At 41.2% G+C, this 18,594-nt stretch overlaps 1 protein-coding gene across 2 annotated transcripts in view; it reads left to right on the top strand.

The window, feature by feature from the left end:
• The first annotated feature begins 1,341 nt into the window (after window positions 1-1,341).
• The window catches only part of KITLG (KIT ligand), a 92,321-nt gene continuing 75,068 nt past the window's right edge, over window positions 1,342-18,594 (top strand). The window contains exon 1 of one of the 2 annotated variants that reach the window (XM_024572331.4): window positions 1,342-1,614. In XM_024572331.4, the coding sequence (XP_024428099.1) occupies window positions 1,600-1,614 (15 nt within the window). In that variant the 5' untranslated portion in view covers window positions 1,342-1,599. The remainder of the gene's footprint in view (window positions 1,615-18,594) is intronic. The other variant, XM_024572186.3, reaches the window with a different exon arrangement.

Below are 18,594 nucleotides of genomic sequence, written 5' to 3' on the forward strand. Positions count from 1 at the left end.
CACATGGCCAGTGATTTGAAAGGTCAAAGGGTCTAAACTGTGTGACCAGCAATATGCCAAGTGAGGAAAGGTTACCCTGGGTGGGGGAAGGGGGGTGATGAGGTCCTTGATTTCCCAGTTTTGCCCATTGCTAAGCACCTGGGGCTTTCCCCCTGGGGACCTTCTGTACCTGGCCCATCCTCCTTGCTCTGATCCTGTCAGGTTAACTGCCCACCACACTTCTACTTTTGTGACTTTTCTAAATAAACTTTTGCTTGTATTTGGGGGTTGGGGGGAAGGCAAACTTGGAATCCTGCTTTCTTATTAAAATACCTAACTCCTAAATTTACACGTCATTCTTGTTCAAAAGATTATTGATGTTAATGTCTAGTTAACATTTTCTTTTAAAAATAATAAAAATGCTTTTTAAATGATCTCCATTTATAAGAAAAGTATAAAACGGTTTTGGAGAATCAATATTGGTTTTAAGAATTTTTAAAAGGCTGTATAGCCAGGGCGCTAGATTCAAAATAAGCTCGGTCATTTACTAGCTCTGGTTTGGGAAAACGGACCTCTCTAAATCTATAAAATAGAAATAAAGATGCCAGGACCTATACAATAGGAAAAGATTTAGGGAAAAGATTCAATGAGATAATCTATGTAAAGTCCTTAGATATTGATGTCCGCTATTTTTATTGTTACACTATCTTTCCGATTTCAAAAACTTCTCTAACAAAAAGTACAGCTCTCAGAGCACTTGCTGCGTGGGAACCTGCACAGTTAATAATCTATCGCTTCTCTTTCAATCTTAATTTCTACAGAAACAGCAGTGAGCCCTTCGGAAAATAACATTTCCCTTAGCAATACTTAACACCGAGTCAACAATTCCTTTAATTATTAAATATTCATTCACCAAAGTAATTGTTTAAAAATATAGAAGGGTAAGACCATGCTAATTAAGTCCCTTAAAAATTATCTAAAGGGAACGAGGTGAATTATTTGCTAGGCTTCTAATGGACCCCTCTTCTGAATCACTTCTGCTTAAAAGAGGAAGCTCACTGCATTTTCCAACACGCAAGGTATTTTGTCTGGGCGGTGCCAGGTGAGCCCCTGAGAAGCAGAGAGGCCGATCTGGGACTCGCCGCGCCCGCAGCGCCTGCAGCAGCTGCAGGTTGTTAAGCTTTGCCCTCGGTGCCCCTGAGCCCTGGTGACCTCCGACCGGTGCCCATCCCGGGCCCCAAGGCAAGAGGATGCGCTTGGCCTGATGTGTCCAACTTGTGGGGCACACACAGTGCTCTGACCCCCCTTCGGAGTCTTCCCCCTGCGCCGGGCCGGGACTCGCTTCCCCGGGGCTCCGGAAGGGAAGGAGGCGTGTCCGGAGCAGGCGGGTGGGAGCTATATAAAAGTGCTGGCGGCGCGCTGGTCTGAGTTTCATTCGCCGCTTCGCGCCGGACTGGGTGTGCCGGGGGAAGCACGGGCCGCGGAAAGAGCGCTGCGCTCGGGCTATCCAATGCGTGGACTATCTGCAGCCGCTGCTCGTGCAATATGCTGGAGCTCCAGAACAGCTAAACGGAGTCGCCACATCGCTGCCTGGGCTGGATCACAGCACTGCCTTTCCTTATGAAGAAGACACAAGTGAGTAGGGCACGCCCGGGAGCTAGCTAGCTCTCCAAGAAAATCGCGCCCGGAGGCCAGCGCGTCCCCGCACGGGATGCCTGGGTGTGCGGATCTCCCCACCCTTCCAGCCAAGAAAGTGCGGGGGAGGCGGGTGTAGCGTGTGAGGCCGAGCCTTCCCGGCCGGGTGAGCCAGAGAGAGGAGTGGGAGTGATGAGAGGGAGCTTGTGCCAAGTTTGCAGCCGCAGCCGTTAAGTTTGGAGCTGTCAGTTGGGAACAGCAGTTCCTGTAAGGAGGAAGGATCTGCCCTTTGATCGGAGAGTTTGCTATCACGGAAAGGCAGGTCTTTGCACGGGAGACATTTTCCCTTGGATTCCGGGAGATTACAAAACAGCTCCCCGTACGTCACGCTCGCTCCCTTTGCTCGCTATGGCACCCAGATTTCTGTGCAGCCCGGAGGTGGGCGCGGGGCTCGTGGGGACGCCGGTGCAATATAGCGTGAGCGAAGCCAACCCCGAGTTCCTTATCAGCGGCGCTCCAAGGGGCAAAGAATCTGCTCAGTCCGCAGGGGAAACTTGGCCTCCTGCAGCATTTGCCGGTTTTGCAGCTCTGGAGGAGCCCTCCAGAGAGCTCTAGATAGGGTAATACCTTCACGCCGCACGTACCTTTTTCCAACACAGAAGAGAAAGTTTCGTTCTTTTTCTTTTTATAAATGGGCACCTCTAATGATAGTTATTGAGGTAATTCTTAGTGCTGCTAAATGTTTCACTGTACATTTAACCACTGGGTAAAGCACCGCCCAGGGTTACAATTAGATTTTTTTTCCCTTGAAGCAGATAAGTGTCTTGTCGTTTAGGAAGGGCCCCCACGGTACTCCTATCCACAGTTCTTTTCACCCCTGCAGTTCTTACTTCTCATATCTCCTCTTTGGGGTTGTGTGTATCTGCCCTGGTTGGGTGAGGCTGCCCTTTCATCCCCCAGAGGTTCTGTCGGAGATTGCAATTCCTGAAATGTATCCAGGATGTAGAAGTGTTGGGGGGAAAGGGGAATTGGGGATTTGTACAAATCGTCAGTTCAGAATGAAGGCGCCAATGTGCAGAAAATGCTATATTAAATGACCCGCTTCGTATTTAAAATAGACATCTAGGCTTGGGAAATGTACACATTCAGAATGAAGCCCCATGCATTGGTGTAGCAAAGGGCAGGGGGAAGGGACATTGCCCGGCAGAAAGGTTTGTGTGGTTTCTAGGGCAGCAGCCAAAGAGGAGAGAAAGAGAGTGTACATTCCTCTCTTGAAAGCAGGTTGGTTTATAGGCAGGTCATTGAAGGCCACACCTGGGAGTACCACAGTGTACTGTTGAAAGGCAAGTGCAAACGACTGGCAACGAAAGAGAAGTTTCACTTGTAATTACTTGATTTGTACAAGTTTTCTGCTTTGCAGGAATAATAAGCTAGGGCACAAAACCAATTTCTTATTATACAGTAGCATCTGCTCACATGAATGGTAGTGGTGAGATCTGGGTGGAGAATTCTCTATCTCCTAGTTCAGGAAAAAAGCCTAAACCTTCCTATTTAAACAAGAGCACTGGAGACAGATCAGGTTAATGACCAACACTCCAAAGGGGGGCGACTACTATCATGTCACTTTGAGAGTCAGTAGGATGGATGATCCTTGCACCCTTGCTTTTCAAAACAAATGTGAGCTCTGTAATCTCCTTTCTCACTTTGATTATACGGTTGTGTAAATCTGATTACATGGAATAATTCCATTGAACACTAGAAAGAGGTCAGTCTAGCTTGAAACGCTATGGCGTTAGTGACTTAGTGCTGCCGACCAGGGACTTTTGAGACGGCTAAGTATTTTAGAAATGTGACCTGCTCAGACCAAGTTAAAGTGCAAGCCCTTTGGGGGAACTTGCTGATGTTAAAGGACTTGCAGGCATAGGAGGGCAGTGCCCTTGTTAAATGAAGCTATTCATTGCCTGGGATCTAATGACCTTCAGGGTTTCCTTTAAGGATACTTCTAGCAATTCTACATTCATGCCACTGAAAAGAGGACACTAGAAATAGCATGAAATCAATAAAATAATCTGTGGAAATGGGGAGGCAGATTAGATCCTCAGTCATATGGATATACTTGTCTAATCCAAAAGTTACAAGAAATTTTCTATGCAACTCTGTATGAATGGAGAGTAGCATAAGGAAATCAGGCACGAAGAAGATGAATTGTTCTACAGAATCTAATGTTATCCTTGCCAGCAAGGAATACCTATTAAATCAATAGTTTAAATGGTCATTTATAAAGGTGGCCTCAATAGGAGAGTTCTACTTTAAGGCAAACAGTTTTGTGCTCTCCCATTACCCAAGACGTAAAATTAGAATTTAATAATAGTAAACTTTAATTTAAAGTGCAGCTCTCCAAGAATCATGGGCACACCAAACATTATGGCCTTTCAGTCAAGCTAAATAAGTGTGAAAACTCCATTAGCAACTAATTGGGGTTCAATAAATGATTCTTTCATTTATTTAGCACGTGTGATGGATATTAGCATTAAGAAAATAATTACATGAGCAATAGCTATGAGGAGCATTTTTAACAATAAACTTAACCACAAGTGTACAGAAATGAATACATTTTGCATTTTTCAGATTTCTGATGGTATTTTATTCACTTTGTGTGATTTTACAGTTTGAAGGGAATCGTGGCTTAGATGCAGAGAGAACATCGATTTCAATGTATAATCACTTATTTCAACGTAATATTCTGATATACTGGTATATTAAATAACAGTTGGGCACCATATTTTTTAAGACCATTTTAAAAAGTGCAGTCAGTTTAATAGGCCTGGCACCGTATTTATTGATGTACTTACATTCTAGTTTTGAGATGGTTTAGGAGAGTTTCCCTGTCCCTTACTGCTGTCAGTTTTAAAAATATTAAGGAAAAATTCATCTTGCGAACAGTGTAGAAGAGGCCGTTTTAGGCATATATTAGTTCTCAGAGAAGCAAATAGAATGCTTGTCAGCTTCTGTTGTTCCAAGAAAATATGTCTCTTTTGTCTGTATTAACTTTGCCATTGGGGTGATAATGCGAGTCTGTAGGGAAAAAAAAACCCCACATTTATGAAAAGAACATTTTTTTACCTTATCCTTAAAATCACTCAATTTGGAATGTGTGCTTTGAATAATTATATTTTGTGTAGCTTTTAATTGACACATTCTGGCAAGATTTTAAAACTCAAGTGCTAAGTCAATTACATTTCACATAAAACAAGGAAAATAACCATATGGAAATCTGAAGGTCTGAGCCAAACCAATTAAAATTGCTGAACTTTATTTATGTCTAACTGCTGATTTGAACATAGCAAATTGAGTCACATTTGTTCTCTAATCGTTGGTGATTGAAATCTTTCCATCACTTATAACATAAAAAAAATCCCTGCCCGAATGGCTGCCCTGAATATTGGAGGTTTTATGTGTGTTCTGTTGAACCCCACTCCCCCCATGACCTTCCCCACTCGTGTCTAGGGAGACCCTCAGATGTAGCCGAAAGATCCTAGGCTCCAGCTTTTAAAGAGTAAGATTCTAATTCTTCTTTTACCACTGGTGAGACAAATGACCTTGGGCAAATGGTTAAATTTGTTGGGAATTCCATTTAGTAATCCGTACCGTGGTTATAAAATAGGAATAAAGAGTTTTGTCACACAGTGGTTGTAAGGATTAAACACGATTTTTATACATCTTTATCCCAGCACAGTGGCTTACGGTAGTTACACTCTGAACTTATTGTTTCTGAGATGAAAATTGCCTGCTGGCTAATTTACAACCCAACCAAAAACTGCCTATTGCAGGTAGAGGATGTTGAACCAGCAAAGCAGAGACTAACTTTTCATAAATCTGAATCTGTGTGTTCAGTGCCACCCATTATAGGCTGATACCTGTTTCTAGATAAATTAATATACATCAAACTAGGAAGTGTATGAAAACAAAGGCTATGTGTGACCTGAGGGATGTTAAATTCTTTAGAGTGTTTCTTTACAAATGAACATGAATGAGAGACTTACAATTGAAAACAGAAATAGAAAATGGAAATATTATTGCCACCTCGGATTCGCTTCCATATTTCCACACTCTTGCTTTCTATTTTCCCCTTGTACGATGCTAAGGGTTTATTTTATTTTAGGCCAGAGACTTAGCTTCTATCCCTTGTGTTCTTGCACTTGCTCTTCCGAGTGAGGCCATGCATTCATTTCTGCAGGGTGTCTTTATTGTCTTTCCCAGGCAACAAGCAGTGACATTTTTTTTTTATCCATTATGCAAGTTTGAGAGATATTTTTTTTTTTCCTCTTCTCAATTACCTTAATGTTCCCTTTTGTAAATTAGGGTAAGGAACTTGGATGGAAATCTCTTAGGAGCAATCTCTTATCTTTTTTCTTAGTCCGTGAATGAGCAGCCGCAGGGGACTGGTTTTGGGTGTGTCACCTGTATAGTCAGAACAATTTATGAAACAAAGTGAAGCAACACCAGGATGCTTTTATAATCTATGCTGTTTTCAAGGTTACTTTGTATAGACTTTGTCTCATAGAAACCATTGACTGTATTCTTATTTATAGATGCAGCAAAATGTTTTTGCCTTTTTACTTAATTATGGGCACAGGAAAAACCATTTACAGGGGCTGGGAGTTTGAGAGGATTGTTATTATCATATTTCCACCCATTTCCCCAGTCCAGAAAAGCAAACAAACAAACAAACAAACAAATGGAAGTGATGGCCACCCGGTGGTGGAGGTGGGGGGGGGGCTGTGTTTTTCTTGTAATTAGGCCTCATGGTTCTTTTATTAAGATCTCAATATATGTCATCTAAAGGAAAACTATCCTTTATGTTGGTCTCTTTGTGTGTTGGCTACATTTTACTGTTTGTCTAGGCTACCACATTGACTTGGAGAGGTTTATGGTTTGGGCAAGAGGTTTGAATCTCTCCAAATCTCAGTTTCCTCAACTGTAAATGCGGAAGTAGGACTAGGTGATTTCTAAGTGCCTTCAAGTTCTAAAATTGTCTATTTTGAAGGTACTAGTAAAATAGAGGTTTGAATCATGTGGCATTTAAGCCTCCTTTGGTGTTGAAATTTATGTAGCCATTGCTTTGGTGTGAAAATAAATTACAACCATTGTTTTATGATAATGAACCAGCCATTGAGGAGAAAGAAGGAGATTTAAATTTAGACTGTTCTCCTTTTAGCCATTTCACCTGCTACTTGATATTTTTAACAAAAATGATATTTACACTTTCCTATTTCAGCAATATCCATTGTGGAAGAGGATCTTTACTTTCTTCTGATCTTTAAATTCTCTAAGTGAGAAAGGGCCACAAGGTAAAGCAGACAGCCAGAGCCGATAGGCTAAGAAAAGGTATTGAGTGCCTCCCTGTGTTTGCTTGTCTTTTCTATTCTTGCAGTCTCCAGTAACTGTGCGCATGCAGCAGAAATGGAGAGAATCTGATTGTGTAGTAGACAGAGCCTTAGCAGAGAGCATCAGAGGAATGAATGGGTCCTGCATTTGGCTCTTGCTCCAGTGGCCACAGTCACTGAGTCTTAGGCAAGTCTTGGGCAAGGCACTGACTTTTAGTAGTATTCTGGGTCACGCCCTAGCATTAGTTCTCAGAAGACAGTGAAGAGGAGGGGTCCACAGCTGAAAACACAGGCTGGAAAAGGAGGGAGCAGCCCTTCTCTGTCTCAGAGAGAGACGGTTCCAGTGGAGAACACTTTGCCAAGGATTTTTGCAGGTCCAGTGCCTTCTCAGGAACACCTCTCACCTACCTCCTTTCCTTATCTTCTCTCTAGAGCTGACATCAGCTGAAAGTTGGGGCAAGCCCAGTCATCAGCAGCAGGTTTTCCTTAGCAGTCAGAAGCCACAGAGAGTCCTTATCTCGTTCTTGACACAAGACGATTCAAAGATCTGCTGGACTCCAGTTGAGAGACCATGGATTCCTCAGAAAATTGAGCAGTGACAATGACAATAATGCTGTTCTCCAAATGCAGGCAGAGTCTAGAGAGCCACCCCCTGATACAAAGTTCAGAATTGAGGCAGTGATCTGGACTATCAAAAAGAGTTCAGTTGTCTGTGTGCAGGAATTCAGTACTTGACTTTGCAGGTGTAGCTGTTGACTTGGGGCTTTGAGTACTGCTGATTAACACGTGGTCTTCGAGGGTGCAGTTAGGGTGCCTTTTCTGTTTTCTGGTTGCACAGACAGGAGCTGAAAATTCGGGCAGTTTCCTTGCAAAGAGTGCTTTTACTCTCTAGGGTGACAATGCAAAAGGGCACAAAAGGCAAGAGCAAAGTCAGCGTTCACTTGAGAAAGAAAGCCTCAGCCTCTTTCCTTTTTGCAGAAAGGGCACCTCCACTGCATAATGCGCCAGGCTGCAGATCTGGGAGGACAGAGCACAGCAGCGTGGGGTGGGGGGGCGTTGTGTTTGTCTTGTTTGCACACAGTCTGTTGTCCTTTCATGAGCAGAAGTTCACCTGGACAAAGGCACTGCAGGTTCTTAGAACTTCTGTCTCTCTTTCAACTTGACATAAAATCTCTGAAGCCAACAACCTTTCCATTTAAGTGCATCTCATAACTGGATGAGAGTGTGGCCTTAAAGGGTATTTGAATAACCCCGATTACCTCTAAAAATTCCAATTTAATAGTGGCTGTCTATGGTGAGGGACCCCCTTGTGCTGAGTTTTCCCACTGCTTACTGAGAGTCCCTTTCTCAACACTTTTCAAGACAAGTGCCTTGTGAAAATACATGGGTTCCTTGATTTCCAAGCAGACAAAGTGGGCTGTGCTGTAGTCCTTGCCCCTCTCCTGGCATGCGTTGTCCGTACAGATGGTTGTTACAGTTTATATTAACTGCTGACCCTTAGATGAAGAGGAGGGAGAAAGGGTAGAAGTGTTTCATATAAAATGATTTCTAATATGATCTAGAAGACCCAAGGATGGCAATACAAACCTCAGCAGTCACACACCATTACTTATGGTTCTTTGTAAACCTATAAGTTAATGCTTCTGAAATAGTCAACACATTAAGGATTCCCATTTTTGATGACCAACTACACCCTTTGTGATTGCTTTAGTTTGGATCTCTTGCAATTTAGGAATCTGCTCTATTCAGCCAGCCCTGCCCAGAGATCTCAGACATGTTCTGTGAAGTCGAGGACTGACTCTAACACGTACTTTTACTTGTTAGACGGGGTGCTTGGCTTGCGCTTTCTGCCTCCAGGTGGTCCAAAATGGGCACTAAAATGCAGAGGTAATGAAGGAGTTACAAAACATTCATGACAAAATGAAAGAGGGGTTAGCAGCATGTTTTTAATATTGGATAAAATTAATTACAAAAGCACTACAAAATAGGGTTTACATCATCTTTTCATTGGTTTTGCAACAAATTATAACATTAAAAAATATTCTTAACCTCTTCCCAGGAAAGCATTTTTAAAACTTTAGTACAGGTATTTTTATAATGTGCCGTGACATATTAACAATACTTAGAAAATAGTGGACTTCCTTTTGTCCTATTTGAAACTTGAATCTTTTGTATTCTTAAACAATTGAAATAGGCTTTTAAATCCAAAAAGGACTTGACCATTTATCATTCCACTTCTGTACAAGTGTCACGTATGAATCATTCAGTATGAAGAAATGAAATTTACTGTTTTATGTGTCAGATTTTGACATTTAAATGTACAGCCATTTTAAAGAGTTTCCATCAATGTTTTACAAAATCAAATCACCCTGATAATAAGATCACACCAGAGTGGTACTCAGTAGAAAACAGTTCCAAGATTAATTAAGTGGTAGAACTTTTCTTCTGGGAGGTAGGTCCGATGTTTTCAAATCCCATTTCAGAGATGAGGAAACTCAGATAAGGTCTGGCCCCTGCCAACTCCAAGTGTTGATTGCCAAGATTAACACCCAAATAGATTTATCTGGCACAGCCACAGTGCATTAGTGTGGCTTATTCACTACCTCAACTATACAGATTCTGTTTACAGGAACGTTGAATCAAAAACAAATAGAATTCAGATATTAAAAACAGCTGCCAGTTTTAGAATTTGGACAAAAAACACTTCATGATTCCAGTTGCTTGGCAAAGCGGCTCATCTCAGATAATGTGTTGTGGGAGGAGTAGATGCGTGATGCAGGTTGCTATGTGCTGATACATTCTTCTGAAGCTTTTTTTTTCTTTCTCTTTTTTAAACGGGGCAAAATTTTAACTACTGTGCTGGCTCTATTGCGATGATTGAAAAGGCTACTTTGTTCACTGTTTACAGCATTATGTTCTGCGACTATGCAATACCATTTACCAAGGGAAACTGGAGGCTGTGTGAGGAAGCAGAAAGCACTGGATTGAGTTATGGCTCAAATGTAGTATTGGTGCTGCCACGGACTAGCTGTGTGACCGTCAGTAGGTGTTTCTCTCCAAACTTTATTTTTCCAATCTTCAAAATAAGTGCAGAGAGAACTACCTATTAGTAGTATTGATTAAGTGAGACAGACTGTATAAGGGCACAGGGACTAGCACTTAATAAATAATCGTTTCCTTCTCCGCTAGAATAGTGAATCAAAATATTACAGCAAATCATATGCTGTAAGAAATAAATTCATTGTTAGCAATTTCTGCCTTTGCATAAATAAATGTACTAAAATAATCCTCGGGGAGTAATACTTTAACTTTCTTATTTATGTTATTTACATCTTTAACACTTATGAGTGCTCTTAGTAAATTAAACAAATTTTTCTTCCAATTTCATCTCCTTTACCTTTCTCCCCTTACTGTGAAAGGAAGCAGTTATACAAGATAGGCCAAAGACAAGCAGCTTACAAAGAGAAGAGAAAGCAATTTACTGAATGAGGAAATAATAAGAGTAGGTAATAAGTTAATAGGTATTTGTGATTACTCACCACAACAAACCGCACAGGTATATCTCATTTGATTCTAGCACAAAAAAAGTTATTAAGTAAATGCTATGATTGATATGATATTTTTAAACAAATAAGGAACGTAAAGTTCACAGAGATTAAGAAAACTTGCCCAAGATTAAAAGAAAAAAGAATGCAAGTAAGCAGAAGAGCTTGGATTGGGAGACAAGGCTGTTGAATTCTAAAGACTAGATCAGCGTAACCACTTCAGTAACATGCACCTATGTTTAGGTATGCATACATGTACATACAATCTGTATGGCGTGAGCTTTAAAAAGAATTTGTGTATGGAGACAATAGCTTTTAGTCCTATCTGAGAAGACCGAGGCAGGAAAGCTGAGTTTCTGGGTGAGTGACAGGTAGCTTCTGAGCCAGCTCCTTAGTCTCACCCAGGAGCAAGGACACACACCCAAGGCAGGGCCCCTGGGCCTGGTCACCAGCCTCTCCCGCCTCAGCCTCCTTAGCTGTCAAATGCCTGCCCTGTCTTGACTCTTCCTTGTAAAGGAGGCTCCTAACAGACTGGAAAAATGACATTTTACTTTATGGAATTAAGAATTACTGCCAAAAGTTGGTGTCTTTCAAATAAAATTGTATTTTTGTTGGCATAGGGCAGGTTTTAAAATATTTAAAGATTGTTTCAAAATAAATTTTTAGAAGAAAAGATGCTTCAAGGATCACTTTAATCAATTGGCTCTAACCCTATTTTCAAAGAAACTTTAAGTGACTGTGAGCATATGGGAAAATTATTTAATAATGATATCATTATGCTTATGTCTGGTTTTTAAAACTCTCAGCCATTTAAGTTATGACCTTTGCTTTGTAATTTATTGTCTGCTTTGACATTACGATTTTTTAAACAAATGACTATTGGAACGCCCTTGTCGGCAGCATCGCTGTGTGACTTACTCATCAGTTTAATGGAAATGAAAGTGTCAGCTAAAAGGTCCTGGCAGCATCTGAATGCAGATGAAGGAGACAACACAGCAGAGGTGTGACGACCCAAACAGCCTGCTTTGGTTGGCGCAGCGCAAAATCTCGGAGCCTCAGTTTTTACCTCTTACAAAACACGGACAGCGATAGGACCCTTCTCAAAGGTGGTTATGAAGACCAAATGAAATTATCCACAAAAAAGCCCTTCGCCCAGTGTTTGACACACAGGAAACACTACATAAATGTTTACTATTATTATTAGCATTAAACAGATGGCAAGCTTATCAATAGTGATGACTTCTTTCTTAAAGAAAGTGACTTTGATTAGAAGTCTCCACTCTCTGAATGGAAGGGAAAGGTGAAGCCATTTATCCAAATAACTCAGGCTTTAAATTTGCTTTAGTCCTGAGTAATTTGATAGCTTTCATTCCCTACTATAACAAAAACTGAAAAAGAGCTAAATGTGTATAATTATAATCTCAAGATAGTTTACCTAGAGCGAAGTTACTTCTTCCTATCACGTGCCCAAGGTCGCGGAGCTGGTGTGTGCTTGGAGCTGGCTTCTGAACCAGGCCGGCCGTCTGGAACGTGAGCCTGCATCGCTAAACCTTCTAATTCTGGTATAACAATTGAGAGGGCCCAAATATGAGTCTTTCCCATGAACTGGTGAGTGATTTCCTACTTTGCCTTATCTGGGAGGAGAAGTCATTTCTAGCGTTGACAGAAATATAGCCTCTTGTCAAGGGAGAATGGAAGGAGCATAGCTTTTATGGCAAAAGGACATCAGTTTTACCTGTGGCTTGACTCTAGCTTGCTAACAGACCTCAGGCAAATTGTTTAACTTTGCTTCACCTTTTCTTAACTGCGTTTCCTCTTCTGTACAATGGACTAGTAATACTTTGCTGCCTTCCTCTCTCCATCCTTCCCCCATGTCCTCTCTGCTCCCTTCACCCCTCCCTCCTTTCTTTGGTTTCTTTCCTTTTTTACCTTTTAAACCTAGATGTGTTATTTACTTGCTTTGTGGTTGTCACTCACAGATTTTTACTATTATAAAAAAGTATTTTTCAGATCTAACATATGTGTGCAAACTGTTTGACCCGTCAACCTCACAGACACCTGAAGGAGCATGGGCTATGAAATGAGTGGGAATGTGGCCTGAGACCCTGCTCCATTAGTCACGGAGACCAGGGGCACACTCTTTACTTTCTTTCTCCAGGCCCCGATGTCCTCATGTGTATAATGGGGCTCTCATGTGTAGTCAGAAGAATATAAAGACTAAATAAGATAATGTATGGAAATTGACCCAGAACTGATGTTCAGTAAGAGGTGTCGCTGTGTTTAGGGACTGGATTATGCCAGCAGACAGATCAGCACGCGTCAGACTGTCTACTCCGTCCGTTTGCTGCTTTTGTGGGGTGGCTGTAACAATTTAAAACCTGTGGTCATTGAAAAGCCCTGAGAGATTAAGGGTGCTTATGGAAAACAGGACTGTGTAACCGTGAACTGAGATCAGTGCAGAGTCTGGCTCGCGGCCGGTGTGGGCCTTTGAACTAGGGATGCTGACACACCTCTTGGCTGTCTCACAAGTGGTGAGAGACAGACGTAATTGATAGAGCCATTCTCTGCAGACCAGGCTGCTCCATTCGGAGGCCAAGGGTCCTATCATTCTGAGCTTTGAGTGGTGAAAAATCCAAACTCTCTAAATTCATGAAAACCTTGTGTTTATTAATGTCTTCCAAAACAAGCCTGAAACGACTTTATATATAGTATGTCTTAACAGCTTTGCAGAGTGAGATCTGGACTCACCTCTTCAAATTGGATGGCTCTGAGTCACTTAATATTTCTAACATTCTGATTTTTTCATTTGTAAAATGAGGTTTATAATAGTGTCTACCTCCTTAGGTGGTTGTGAGGATTAAAGGAGCCAGTCCATGAGAAGGGCCAGCACCATTCCAGATACCCAGAAACCCTACTTAAATGTTAGCTGCTGGAAAATTCATTTCTCATTTTCAGCTTTCTAGGGGGAGAGGGGAGAGACATGTGCTCAGCTAGGTAAGTGTGTATGGCCAACAGTTAGGGGTTGTTTTCGTTATGAATTCAGGGTTTATTTTCTTATGGGTGATTGTGTTTAGAGTTTAAGGAATTGATTATCCAGGTTAGTCTTCGAGTGAGTTTCGTATCCATCAAGACAGATACAAGGCCCTTTGATCAGCCCATTACTTCAGGTAAACAAGCATTCTGCTCTTTGACAAAACATTCAACTCTCCGTTCCTATTGATGGAGTGTGGACTTGTTCGAGCACTTGTGAAAGACAGAAAACAGCTTCTGTTTTCTGACATTGTATAATTTAAAGGCTGTTTCTGGAGGTTTCCTGACTGAGTCTTTGACTATTGCTACCTCAGCAATTAAGTTACCAACCTAAAAAAGTGCAACTGTGTGAAGTAATTTTGGGTTCTGTATGGAGTAGGATCTAACACAAACACTTGAACCAAGACTGTAAAATCACGAAGTGAAATCTCTTTTAAATGAGCACTAGAAAAAAAAAATGCCTTAAGTTCATTCTTTTAAGACCCAAGGGAGAATGAGACAGAATCATTGGCGTGTATTATTTTTGAGAGTTGTTTAGAAGAGCTGGGTTACAGAGGGGCTTAACTTTGCATCTTTCCCTGAAAATGTGTGTCCGGACGTTTGAAGGGTAAAGCAGGGAAGTCAGGAGACCTTGCTAACAGCACAGGAGACCCATGTTCTGAATTCAGCCATGTGCTGGTGATGGTTTAGTCTCTCTGGGGGCATTCATTTCATTATCCAACGAAATGAACGGTGAATTCTGTAATTTTAAAGATTCTCTCTAGCGCATACAGTCCAGAGTTATAATGGAAGTGTGACAATGTACCTACCTTGGTTAAAATCTTCTAGTGACTCTGCATTACCTGCAGGTGAAGTCCCAACTCTCAGCAGTTATACAGACTGTCTGTGATTTGGCTGGTGCTGATCTCTACTACTCCCCCAGTTGTAACTTTCATCCCAGTGTCACCAGCCTGGGAACAGTGGTACAGTGACATGCCCACCACACTGCCCTCAGTCTCAAAGGCCCTGAGAGCCTCTCCAGTCATCTGGCTGAAGTGGGTCATCCTCTCGGAAGCCCTCCCCCGAAGTCCGTCTGCCCTTCTTCCCTGCCCCCACCCACACTGTGTATAGTGACCCCACCCTGTGCTCCTATAGCATTAAAAAAATTGTGTGCTTAAAACATCCTGAAATTATCTTTTTACTTACCTGTCTACCTGGCTAAATTGCCTCATGTTGGTACCTCCAGCTGGTGGCACAGCACTCAAATCTTGGTAAAGATTTTCTGAACCAAACTAGGAATTAAGGGACCATGCCAGGTGTATTTTCAATGGAATCTTATACTATCAATCAGCATCCTGAACATCTCTTAGCACTAGTAGCATGGATTTGGGTATTTGGCAAGTTTATGCTTACTGACCTTGCTGACACATGGTTGACAGCAAGGAGGGTAATTTGGAAGGTAGGAGGACATTACCGTTATGCACTGATGACAGTAGGAAACAGATATAACTATGCGTGCACCACTGCTCCACACAAACACAATTTTTCCAACATAATTGTGTTCAGAGAGAGAAATCATAAATGGGCCACTTGGGTTGTAGAGGAGAATAGATTTAAAAGAGATGTGGGTAGGGCAAGTTGCTTACCATCTTTAAGGACATAACACAGTGGTTGAATGGCAAGTACCAGTTGGTGCTCACTCATGTAAGATGTATAAAGGGTTTATAAGCCAGAAAAGATTTTAGGACATAGTACTGTTGATGATGATGAAGAAAATGTTGATTCTGATGCTCATTCAATGTGCCAGTTTCCCTCCTAAGTGTATTTGTTACATACTTTATCTCCTAATTCTCTCCACCTGAGAGGGTGGTCTGTGATGATTCCGTTTTACAGAAGGAGAAGGCGGGATTAGAGAGGTTGAGCAAGCTGCTCGGCATCTCACAGTTACTTAGCATTAAAGCTGAGCTGTGTGCCCCTCCTAACCCTTGCTTTGTGTTGGTGCTACTGTCATCTTCCTCCATTCGCCTAGATGTGTTTTTTGATTTATAATTATAAGACTGATAAATACAGTGAATAGATTCTTCCCCCCAGGTCACCCCTCTTCAAGATGCTTCCTTTCATATTTTCTTTCCGCAGTTTGTGCTGGTTAAGAGTTGGCCAGTGCAGTAGACAAGGCAGTATGTTGTGTAGTTTCGGAGACTGATGTGTGTAATGTGAGAAAGGACGTTGGAGGATTAACAAGAAATGATGTTTTCAAATTCACTTGTGATTAGAAGGCGCAAATTTAATCTATGATCAGAAGCAACCAAGGCAATAATAGTGCTGCTTTATTATACAGTGCTCCAAAGTAACATTGCCGAGATTTTACATCCTTAAAAAATTCACTTGTGGGCCATTCTTGGTGCCAAGTTTTCAGTCTTGACCTTTTTTAAGTTAAAGTTATACAACCTTGTAGCATGGCTTTTTTTTTTTTTTTTTTTGGTTAGCCAGGTAAGCTTCGTGGTTTTGGGTGTAGAACTGAAAGGTTAATATTTCTATGGCACCCGTAGAGCTTTTCAAGTTTCAAGTAATAATGCAAAGAGTACCATGATGAGGAGATGAGATATCATTCCAAAATTAAGCAATGAAGTGAATGTACAAAATGGTTTGGCTCTTAAATCTTACAGCAGCTGCAACACATCTTTTAAATTTCATTGAGATGGACCCACTGCTCACAAGGTCCTCTCTTCATTTCCTGGTAAGTTGGGCCCCATTGTCTCCCATATGGTGAGAGAATCTCTTTGCTATCCAAGCAGTCTCCCTGTTTACATTTATTCCTCCACCTCCATTTGAGTCCTCTGCTGAGCAGCTGCTTTGAAAAGGAGCCACAGGACTGGGATGATTATTACCTACTCAACCCTCTTTTCTGCCCCAAGAGCAAAGTTCCTTTTCTCCCCCCAGCATTATTGAAAGGAAGGTTTTTAGGGTTTAAAATACAGTCTACATATTCTTCTTTTGATTTTTAAACTAGGACTCTTAATTGGTAATCTTCTTGGTTCTTTTTCAGGGAAGAATCAGAACACAACATAGTGTACATTTACTTTGAAGATTGTCATCTCAAAACCTTTTTAAAAATTAATAAATAGTGTGATGATAGTACTCACATCTGATAGATTATAAGAAGTTCTCTCCTTTTATTTCTGTTGTATATCTTCTTTTCCCTACTGAGTTTGAAGTCTTCTACATACTCTTTTATGGAGAATGCTAAGTGTAACTTCTTGGATATCAGGTGGAAAGTCAGAATAAAGGAAAACAAGTCACTGAGAGGAGAGCAGCAATCCTATGCCCATCTTACTCTGAAGAAAAGGTCATTGACTTCATTCTTTAGACAAACTGGGAATGGGTCTGGATTACATGAAGGATTCAGCTCTATGAGATTTTTATTATTATTATTATTATTATTATTATTATTATTATTATTATTATTTTGCCTGCTATAGTAGGAATGATAGATAACAATCAACCAGTGCTTTGGGAGCGATGAGATTAGCATTTAAAAGCTTAACCAATACCATCACTTCTGAACATATCTGATCTCAAGTAAAACCCTATTCTTTGTGTGTTTCCAGCACTAAACCACCGTGAGTAATTTTTCAATGAATGGCTGCTTTAGAAATTATGACGGATTGAAACTCATTGGGGAAACAGGGAGAAATTTATAGTTTTGTACTGAATTCTAAATAAACTAAAGAATTTCAGACCTCTCACTGACTTCCACTGACCTTACTGTAGGAAAGTATATACATTTTTAAAAAAATGCCCCTGTTGGGTCAACAAAGGAAAGCAAGGTCATATTATACTTACCGAGTTCCGTTAGAAGGGGAGCTCTATAAAAGCAGGTCAGCATTTGGGCTTATTGTTATACTTTCCTGCCACATCTACCAGGAAAGGCATTTTCCACTGGTTGTTTATGTATTAAAAATTGTTTATCGGTCCTTTACTCAGCAAAGCACTGCCAAGAGGCTAGAGATGCAATAGTGAGCAAAACAGTTACATTGTTGCGCTTCATGGAGTTTACAGTCTACCCCTCGCTCTGTGTCCTAATTTTCCATTTTCATGGAGCTAGGGAAGTATTTAAAGGTACAAAGAAAATGGTTAAAAGTTCATCTGAGGAGCATTTAGCTAATGCCCCATTTTGGGTTAGTAAGGGAATATTGTAACGTTACACTTGTCATCATTAGGATTTTGCAGTTATGGAACCCAAGAGAGAAGGAGGACTATGGTTTCAGCCCAGCTGATGACAATGCCCTTATGTTTATCCTTCATTCACTCATTTAAAAATATTTTTGAGAGGCTTCTTTGTGCTCAGCACTGCCGTTTGAACAAAACAGTGGGGAACTGGAAGAACCTGCCTTATGGTGCTCAAACTCAAGTGCGGGAGACAGATAATAAGCAAAACTGGTGGGTGATGCAGCAATGCCATTGTGTGAATACGGACACCGTCTGCTGAGGGTTGAATCCGGCATTACCCGGCCTTCATCTCCGCCGCATTTCTATACTGAGTATATCCTCTTAAACAATTTAGAGCTTGTTACCACCCTATAGAAAAGAGAAATTGGTCACAGGGGCATTTTTGTGGGTAGTTTAGGAGCAGTTTGCAATGCATGCAATCCACAGATGAGTGAGTAGCACTTTAAGGTGCTAGAGCTAAGAACGCTGAACAAGATTAAAGACTCCTTGCCAATAAGTTCACCAAAAAAGAAAAAAAAGTAGAATCCTCACCCTCACACCATTTACATTCTTGTCAGCAGGGACAAGTGATAGAAGAGTAAGCCAACGGAGATATGAAGATAATTTCTGATGAAAATTTTATTTCAGTTGAAATAAAACAGTGATATGACTATTGAAGCTACTTAGGTTACCTGGGAAGGTTTTCCTGGGAAGGCGATATTTGAACTGAATCCTGAATGAGGAAGAGGACTTGCCATTTGCAGAGCCCAAGAGGGAAGAGCTTGCAGCACCAAGTGCAAAGGGCTTAAAGCAGGAATGTTTTGGGTGTT

Source organism: Desmodus rotundus, chromosome 3, assembly GCF_022682495.2.
Source record: "Desmodus rotundus isolate HL8 chromosome 3, HLdesRot8A.1, whole genome shotgun sequence".
NCBI lineage: Eukaryota > Metazoa > Chordata > Mammalia > Chiroptera > Phyllostomidae > Desmodus > Desmodus rotundus.